General features: G+C 45.6%; 1 protein-coding gene across 1 annotated transcript; it reads right to left on the bottom strand.

The window, feature by feature from the left end:
* MAS1 (MAS1 proto-oncogene, G protein-coupled receptor) lies at positions 1 to 990 on the bottom strand. The gene has a single exon (XM_076335524.1). The coding sequence runs from the start codon at positions 988 to 990 to the stop codon at positions 1 to 3; it is 990 nt and encodes a 329-aa protein (XP_076191639.1).
* Positions 991 to 9,940: the final 8,950 nt, after the last annotated feature.

The following is a 9,940-nucleotide window of genomic DNA, read 5'->3' as shown; positions in this document are numbered from 1 at the left end:
TTAGAAAATTGTTTCAGCTATATCCAAACTCATGCCAACTTCCTGGCTTCTCGGCCGCAACCCATCAGCAAGTGCTCTACTAAGAACCACTTTGAGGCTTTCTTTGAACCTCTTCTTCTTGCTGCTTCCTACGAAGAAGTAAACAAGGGGGTTGATGCTACTGTTAACGGTGGAGAGAACAACGGTGACGTGGTTCTGCTGGCTGAGCAAAGACGACCAGTGGTGGTAATTCAGAAGATACAACAGCCTCATAGGCATGGCAAAGATGAGGAAGACAATGACTGTGGCCACAATGATGATGTAGAGCTTTGACGAATGAGGTCTCAGGGAGTTACGATGAATCCTGATAACCAAGATCAGGCTGGACAGAATCATTAGAGGAATGAAGATCATGAAAGTCAGGATCCATGTGAAGATGAGCAGTGCTTGGCAATGGTTGCCATCATCAAATTGTTCCTTCGTTGAATCATCTTTGCATGTTAAGTATTCAGCTACTGTCATCAGAAAAGACAGAGTCCACAGAATTGCACACACAATTGCTGATTGGTGCTGTGACCGGTGGCATCGGTACCAGATGGGGTAAACAATAGACAGACACCTCTCAATACTGATGGCTGTCAGGAGATAGAGACCAGTATTATATCCAAGAAGGAAAACAATAGATAGTGTGGTGGTTATATAATAGTAAAAGCCGTAGGCAAATCCAAAACCAGCAATGTACTCAATTGACAGAATAAATGTACAAAGCAGTAAGGAGATGTCGGCAATGGACAGGTGTGTGATGTACGCAGTGAATGGGTTTCTTTTGATCTGGAAGCAGAGGCACCAGAGGACAATTCCATTTTCACAAAAACCCAGGAAGGAGATGATCATAATTACCCAAAGTGGGGTCAATATCTCCCAGACCCTTTCCTGTGTAGAAATGTTTCTGTGCATTGAGATGTTCTCTGTGCCTTCGCTGGGATGAAACGTTATGTTTGACTCATCCATGGGGAAAGCTCAAGTTTGGATAGCACAGCTCTTCCTTCTGTAAATATGTATAAAAATATACTGTGAGCATTGTGTGCTCCTCCCCGCCCCTTTTTCCTTCTGTTTTGTGGACCCTCATTTTCTGGTAATATCTGAAAGCCTTAGCAAAAGGAAAACCAGCTTTGATATACTGATGCTAGGTGAAACCCAGCTGGAACTACTCCTGGCAACGTTAAAGATTGCTAAGCCCATCATGCTAGCAGAAATCCTGAGCTTTCTTCTCTATGGGGTTCAGCATACGAGTGCTGAACCGCAGCTAAAGAGACACCCTCAAAGAGCTCTTTGACAAGCAACTCTCCATCGCATCGCAAAGTTTTGTGATACAGTGGTCACAGATAGCATTGGTGGTTCTTGTTAGAGCCCTGGATTGTTCCCAGACAGGTCTATTCAGCTCCCGTTGAAGCAAATGATATTAGTTTTAAGTTAAGCATATGTATTTCAAGTGAATTTGGCTCATAAGTTTTTTGTTTTTAAAAAAATTGATACCAACATCTCTGTTCCAGGAAGGGCTTTAATCAAGTAAGTAAAAATAATATGTAGTTACTCAGCATTCTATTCCCTCCGAGTACAGAGGTGGAGGGAAAGCAAAATGCTACTGTTTTGAGACAGTAATTTTTGACCAGCTTTAAGTGCCATTTATCATCGCAGAACGTAAGTTAACCATGTTTACACACTCTGAACACTTAGCACAACTGCAATATCCTGCAAACATTACAAATCCAACCCATCACAAGGAGAAGTAGCTGTTCAGGTTCCCTGTCATTGTTATAATGGTTATAAAGGTTGTTTTGCTGAGTTATGGAAAAAGTTCTCCTTTTGTATGTCTTCTTTTATCTCATAACAGAGAATTAGCAGCATTGGCTTCAGCTGATTTTCATATGTATATTTCATGCCCCCTTCCCTGTTAATTTCCTGGCTGCCCCTGTGATGATACAGAGTCACATTCGGGACCCTTGCTGATTTACTGATGTTAACAGGGACTAACTGTTGGCAATAAGCTTGCCCAGCTGACTTGGTTCATCCATATAAGCAGCCTTGTTCACTAACATGCCATAATGGGAATTTACCCTTCTCCTCAAGCAGTTAAGAACATCAAATGCAAAGTAAAGAAGTTTTACTGGGGCTAACTTTCGCAATGATTATTTAAACAGAGCCGTTTACCCCACTCATAAATTTTCTCTCATGAGCCCTGGGTTTCCTGGGTTCAAAACAGCTTCTTAAGACACAACATCACAGTCTAAAAAAGAGCATTCAGTAAACAACCTAGGAAGCCTCAGGGCTTGCTGGCATTTAAACCTGCACAAAAATGTTAACGATGATCCCACCTGGATGTTTACCGTGCCACCGTCTGAGACTCAGTTGGAGGGAATCATAGAACAAACAACATAGCTGGAAATGTGGTAGAGAAGTGAGTGTGATCGCAACAAGTAAATGCAGTGACCAGAATGAGTGGCAAGCCTCCCAAAAGCGGTGTTCTGCAAAAACTGCAGAGGGAAGGTGCTCAAACAGTGTTCTGCTGGAAGCATAGTAGAGCTTCACAGGAGAAATGCAGAGGAGAAGCTATCTACTTCAAGTGTTAAAACAAATAGGAAAGGAAAAAAAGAACAGTATGAAAAGACTCAAGCAAGTTCTTCATTCATATCTCTGTATAAATGGGGTATTTCTGTCTGGAGAGTAAAAAGAAGAGGAAAAAGTTCTGGACTTACTGAGGTCATTCCCACGTGAGAGCATTCAGAGATGAGAATGGGAAGAGTCCTCTCCTTCCAGATACATCCATGGTCTGTTCAGATTTCCCTGAAGCTGTTGAAGAACTTCCTTGAAGAAGCTGAAGGTTACCTTCTCCAACCATTTGCCTTTTGGTAAGGAGGGGGAGCAAATAGTGACTCTGACCATGACTCCCTCAAAAAGAAGTGTGCAGTTCTCCCATTGCTCCAGATGTCTGAGGCATGCCGAGCAAAGGGCCCCAGGCGCATCATCTGAGGCTGTGCTTCAAATGGCATCACTCAGTAACTGACAAGTCATCTAGCTGAAAGCCTGGGAGTTAACTCTTGTGGGAGCTGAATGGCAGTAAATGGAAAGTTGTCCTGGGCTGCTACAATACCAAGAGACATAGTTTAAACAAACAAACACGAAGTGAGTAGGAAATCTATTTAGGGATGATAAGATCTGAAGAAGGAAAAATCTCAAATTTAGAACTGTGCCACCAAATGCCATCTAAAATACTGTAAGTCGGTTTGTAAATTTGTCTTATATTTTTTAATATGAGAAAACAAGAAAGCAAGAAAGACAGAAAGGGACAATGAAAAAGAAGAAAGAAAGAGAGCAAGATAAAAAAGAAGGTGAGAAAAAAGAGAAGGAAAGAGAAAGAAAAGAAAGAAAAAGAAGGAAGGGAGGGAGGGAAGAAAACTAATTCACAGAACGAAGAAAATAGACAGAAAGAAAGAAGCCACAGAGCAAGGAAAATAGCCACATTCTTGTGTTAGTCTCATACATCCATTCCTCTTGGTAAAAACTGTATCTTGAGATAATTCTACCAAAAAAAACCCAGCCATGTGAAGTGAAAATCTTGAGATTTAAACAGTCTCCCCTGAAAAGTTCAAACAGGCCTAGGAGCAGATAAACTCTTTGAAAAGTCCCCTGAGGATGTCCCCTGCTTTTGCCCCAAGTATTAGATTGTTTTTATATTCAGATATTAGCAGAACAAACATTCTTAGCCAAAAAAGGAGAGAGTTTGCTTGGTCCTCTCCTTTAGATGTTTCACTAAAACTACCAAATCCCCAAACGGGAGAAACTACTAACTAATGTGAGAAATAAATGACCCCAAAGGGAGGGTCAGAATAAAGTTAGGGAAGAAACAGAGGGAAATAAAAACAGCTTCTAATTGCTTTTGTTGGCTTAAGCTGTAATCCACCTTACGTTCAACAGCTATGGGACCAAAAATTTCAAGCTACCTCTGAAAAAGAAAAAAACCTGTTCCTTTCCCATAAAATGAGATATGCATATGAGTAATGAGAAGGGTCATTGTAAGAACACATTAACATTTCAAGATTGACCAGGTACCTGGGTTCATAGCCCACTCAGTCTGCTGCGCAAACGTAATCCAAAATCAGGGATGCCCCGGCCCCTGTGCCTCCATGGGGAGGGTGGTTTGTGGCACCTCTCTCACATGCACACAGCACCTCCTTCATGACTGGTCCCCGGGGCGCCATCAGTCATCATCTACATGGCCAGGGCAGCAGAGTGAAACCCTGTCTTGAGGGGAAGAGATCACGAACACAGCTTATCCTTGGTGACTTCAGGAGTAACAGGAAGGTTGAATAGCACAGGGGGACACCGCGCCTGCTGACCATTGGAGCGTTTGTATCAGATGCTGCCAAGAGATGGAGTGGCTATTTCTGAATCAGTTTAACTATTCAGATATTGAACAAGGGGACTACAATAACAAGGCATGGAACCCCAACAGATCTTGGGACTAAAGACATGATGGACAGTATAGATACTCTGTTAATTTCAATCTAAAGCAAGATGTGATACAAATGATAATCTATCCTAAAAAATTTCTCTCATACACTAACCTGGTGGGACAGAGCAGCCTTGCAGTGGATGTAAGTTGAATGTACTAATACTTTCAAATATCCCGTATGTACGAAGCTAGCAGTGTTACCTTTTTATCATTTTGCTTTGAGCCTTTGAATAATTTCATGTTCTTATATCTCGGATGGGATCCACCCAAGAGTGCTGAGGGAGCTGGTGGAGGAGCTTGCCAAGCCACTCTCCATCATTTATCAGCAGTCCTGGTTAACGGGGGAGGTCCCGGACGACTGGAGGCTTGCCAATGTGACGCCCATCCACAAGAAGGGCCGGAAGGAGGATCCAGGGAACTACAGGCCTGTCAGCCTGACCTCGGTGCCGGGGAAGATTATGGAGCGGTTCATCTTGAGGGCGCTCACAAGGCATGTGCGGGACAACCAGGGCATCAGGCCCAGCCAGCACCGGGTTCATGAGAGGCAGGTCCTGCTTGACCAACCTGATCTCCTTCTATGACCAGGTGACCCACCTAGTGGATGAGGGAAAAGCTGTGGATGTGGTCTACCTGGACTTCAGTAAGGCCTTTGACACCGTCTCCCACAGCATTCTGCTAGAGAAGCTGGCGGCTCACGGCTTAGACAGGTGGACTCTGCGCTGGGTCAAAAACTGGCTGGACGGCCGGGCCCAGAGAGTTGTGGTGAATGGAGATAAATCCAGTTGGTGGCCGGTCACGAGCGGTGTTCCCCAGGGCTCAGTTTTGGGGCCGGTCTTGTTCAATATCTTTATCAATGACCTGGATGAGGGGATCGAGTGCACCCTCAGTAAGTTTGCAGACGACACCAAGTTGGGCGGGAGTGTTGATCTGCTCGAGGGTAGGAAGGCTCTGCAGAGGGACCTGGACAGGCTGGATCAATGGGCCCAGGCCAGCTGTATGAGATTCAACAAGGCCAAGTGCCGGGTCCTGCACTTCAGCCACAACAACCCCATGCAGCGCTACAGGCTTGGGGAAGAGTGGCTGGAAAGCTGCCCAGCAGAGAAGGAACTGGGGGTGTTGGTTGACAGCGGGCTGAACATGAGCCGGCAGTGTGCCCAGGCGGCCAAGAAGGCCAATGGCATCCTGGCCTGTATCAGAACTAGTGTGGCCAGCAGGAGTAGGGAAGTGATCGTGCCCCTGTACTTGGCACTGGTGAGGCTGCACCTCGAATACGGTGTTCAGTTTTGGGCCCCTCACTACAAGAAGGACGTTGAGGTGCTGGAGCGTGTCCAGAGAAGGGCAACGAGGCTGGTGAAGGGTCTGGAGAACAAGTCTTCTGAGGAGCGGTTGAGGGAACTGGGGTTGTTTAGCCTGGAGAAAAGGAGGCTGAGGGGAGACCTCATCGCTCTCTACAACTACCTGAAAGGAGGTTGTAGCGAGGTGGGTGTCGGTCTCTTCTCCCAAGTAACAAGCGATAGGACAAGAGGAAATGGCCTCAAGTTGCTCCAGGGGAGGTTTAGATTGGATGTGAGGAAAAAATTCTTTACTGAAAGAGTGGTTAAACATTGGAAGAGGCTGCCCAGGGAAGTGGTTGAGTCCCCATCCCTGGAGGTATTTAAAAGACGCATAGATGAGGCACTTAGGGACATGGTTTAGTGGGCCTGGTGGTGTTGGGTTGACGGTTGGACTCGATGATCTTAGAGGTCTTTTCCAACCTTAATGATTCTATGATTCTATGATCTCAAATTCCTGGAAGCAGAAGGCAGCCTGAAAAGAACTCACAATTCATTCATTAAACAAAACTCAACAACCTAGGATTTATAAACCAAATTAGAGGGGTTTATGTGGCTGATACAGGTGCCAGGATATAAAAGAGCCTCTCTGTACCTGGGAGTCAGATCTTCTAATTATATACTTACATGAGCCATGACAAAAACCCCTAAGGGATGAGCTTTGGCAGCACTTTCAGGCAATTTTTCCTGATGGTCATTCAGTCATTACCACTTCCCAGCTGAAATTCATTCCATAATTATTCAGCTCAAACAAAGGTTAGGAGTTGGGCTCAAGTTTTAGAGGAGTGTGGACTGAAGACCTGGGCTCAGGCAGCCAATAGAGGGGCACACTGGAAAACTGAGGGGTTGTAAGATGACCAAAGCCCAAACAGAGGGCTCTAGGGTGCCATGGAGAGCAAACAGAGGACTCTGGAGCACACTGGGGACAAATGCATGCATTCTAACTGTCTTAAGATCCATTAAGGCTCACAGAAGAGCCAGAATGACTTATGGTTACTTCTCAATAGGTGGTATGAGAGTACCGTTAAAGTAGGAGTTAGGCTCAGGATAAACCTTAGGATTGAGGTTACCCTAACCCAAAACCCACCACAGAACTTGCTAGACATCTTTTATCCTATTCGTATCAGCCATCATCTTAGTGTATGCCCAGTTCCCTAAAGGGTGGTAATTGGTGGATTGTGTTTTATAGGCAACAGGTGTCAGAGCTGGGTTTATTGTTGGCTTCTGCAAAGCAAGGTGAAAGTACATGTCACCAGCTAATTTTGAGGCTGTGAGAGACTGAAAGAGTTAATGTCTCAAACATCATGGTAAAACAAGTCACGGTCTGCATAGCAGCGTTAAACCTTAAAGGAGAGGCCAGACAACTCAGGACGCGGAGGGCGTGCCGGAGGGCGCGCAGTTCCACGTTCTGATGGGCCCGGCAGGACGACGCACCACGTGTGGCCAGAGGTCAGACAGTTCATTTGAGGAAGGGGCTCACGACCACCCCCCCAGTGGCGCCTGCACAAAGGATCAGGAGCTACGTAACGCCCCGAGAGGCGGGGACTAGGCTATAAAGGGCACAACTCCAAGGAGCCGTGCGCGCGCCCATCACCGGAGGATTGCCACGTCCGTCATCGTGGGATCCAAGGGTGGTGATCTCTCTCTCTCTCTCTCTCTCTCTTTTTCCTTTTCCTCTCTTTCCTTTTCTTCTTATAAATGCCTCAATAGAATCCATGCCACCTAGTATTACGCTTTCCAAGTTTAAGTTGCATGTTCCATAAATAAAGCGTTTAATTGATCGCCTGGTGTCGTTTCACCTTAATTTAGCCCAAGGGAATCACAAAACTGCTACGACCCCCTGAGTCACCCAGTCTGGGTCGTAACAGAGGCCATCAGGGACCACCTGTTCATAGTTAAAAGTAAGGTTATGGTAGGAATTAGTATTCAAGAAAACAGAAGATAAAAACTAAGAAGACTAAGTCCAGAATCAGGGTTAGGATGAAGACTCCTTGGTGGCTGCTCAGTTGTTATAAGGCCAGTTGTAAAATCCTGTTAATGGCAATCATAGGACTGTGTTTTTATGAGAACAGTATGGGATAGCAGGCTCCAAAAGCAAGGATTACTGCTTAATCCTGAAATCCTACTGAAAGATTTTGACAACTAAAGTTGGTAGGGGTGAATTAATCATATTTTTTTCTGGGTGGTTAAGACCTGCTGCATGTTCTTTATGAAAGTGAATTTAGGGCCTGTGGCAGAGGGCCTGAAAACTAGGTGTACTCTGTGAAGAACCTTATCTGAAGTAAGAATAAGGCGGCTAGTGAGAGATGGGCAGTTTATGGTTACTGTTGGGATCATACAGGCCCTTAAAATAGTTTGGTAAAGCTATTTTCAGATTACTTTTCTATTCTTTGTCAGAGATGGTTTTGGACGATTCATGCATTTTAGGTTCTGCTCTGAAATGGCTGATGAGAAAAGGGGAGTTAATAGCGGATAGAAAGCTAGGGATAGATGGGCCCAAGTAGGGTGTGGAGGGCTCTGGAAATCTCTGGAAGCAAAGTGAAGTGTCTGGCCCATTACTGTGTTGCCCAGACTGGTGGCAGGTTAGAGGAATTGTTTACATGTAACTTCATGGACTGACTAGCATGGGAGGATTTGGAGATGTTCCTGCTCCTGGCTTGAGCCGCACCTCCTTTTTTCCCAACTGCACAGCTCTGGGTGGCATGCCAGGGCTCGGCACTCAGGGGTGATGCCACACGGCAGGAGGAGCAGAGCTCCAGCTCTGCAGCACCAGGGTGAGGTGTGTGCCGCCCGGGCACGTTTCTGGCAAGGGGGGGAGGACAACTCCAGGCTGACTCCACTTGTGCAACCCCACAACCAGAGGGGAAATTGGCCAGTTTGGGTACAGAAGCTGTACGGACGCACTCATACGATACTAGGTGGCTGCATTTACCCGCCTGGGTGCAGCACACGTCATGTTCTGGATTTGAGGTCGTACCTCTGTGTCCTGTCACACTGCTGGTGAGGAAGCAGCCAGAGGGCAATTGCAGGGAGTTTCCCAAATCAGAGAGGGGTGGGGAGCGGAGGGAGAGTACCAGGAAGCGAGGAGCTCTTAGTGATGCTGTAAGCTTGGGGGACACTAATATAAAATAACAGGGTTTCCTATTGCCCATCTTTCTGTGTTTTTCTGGGGGGAAAGGAAAAAATACAAAATTTTAAAAGTTATAAAAAATGAATGGAAAAGGTATTCCTGGGCAAGGAAGAGAATACATATCTTTACTAAAACGCACAAGTGTTCATCTCTCAGAGAATCTCCATAACATATTTCTATACCTATCGGTTTAGAAGTGCCCTTTGCAAGTAGAAATGTGTTCCTGCTCTCTGCCTGCCTCCCACCAAGTCATGGAGAGGGAGAACCTGAACCTTAATGAAGTACAGAGCAGCTGTCTTCTTTCTTCACAAACCAGCCTCACATCTTTCTGTACTCTGATCCGCTCTTGGTTACATTTCGCCTATCTGAGTCTTTGGTCATTAGCAGTCAGTCCCCTGCAAAGCCTCACCAACATTTTGTTCCCTATCTCCCTCTTCATGAGAAATCACCATGAGTCCTTCACAAAACACTGCTTATTCAGACAGCTCCTATCTTCAGCCACGCTGAATGTGAGGAGGTTTTCTCTATCCTTGGGTTTCAGAGGCTCTTCAACTGTCTGTAGACCTACCCTTTAGTCCTAACATGCGTAGCAGGTGGCAGCTCTTACCTTGGGGACAGTGGGGTCTGTCCCCAGTGGAAATCCACCCTTGCTAAAATCATTCTGAGTCTTATTTCCCTCTTGGGCCAGTCACCGATGGCACAAACGCTAGCACCAAACCCAGCGCCATCACACATCAGAAGAGAAAATACACTGCACCTGCCTGCTGGCAGCCCCACCAGCTGGTGGTAGGGCCACCACTGCTATGTAGTGTAAGACAATACAGAAAACAGTATTTTCATTCTACATTTCCATTTTATATATGTAAGACAATACAGGAAACCATTGGGAAGAGCATAGGATAAGAATGGAAGTAATAACTTGGCATATATGATTAACTAGTATAGGCAGTTTAGACCATTTTATCTTTAGTTGTGCAAAACAGAAGT

Source organism: Aptenodytes patagonicus, chromosome 3 (assembly GCF_965638725.1).
Source record: "Aptenodytes patagonicus chromosome 3, bAptPat1.pri.cur, whole genome shotgun sequence".
Taxonomy (NCBI): Eukaryota; Metazoa; Chordata; class Aves; order Sphenisciformes; family Spheniscidae; genus Aptenodytes; species Aptenodytes patagonicus.
Note: the sequence above shows the minus strand (reverse complement) of the source record. Positions and strands in the feature narration are given on the sequence as shown.

Excerpts from the sequence above, each read along its gene's own strand:
- MAS1 (XM_076335524.1), bottom strand. The coding sequence starts at position 990 with ATGGATGAGTCAAACATAACGTTTCATCCCAGCGAAGGCACAGAGAAC.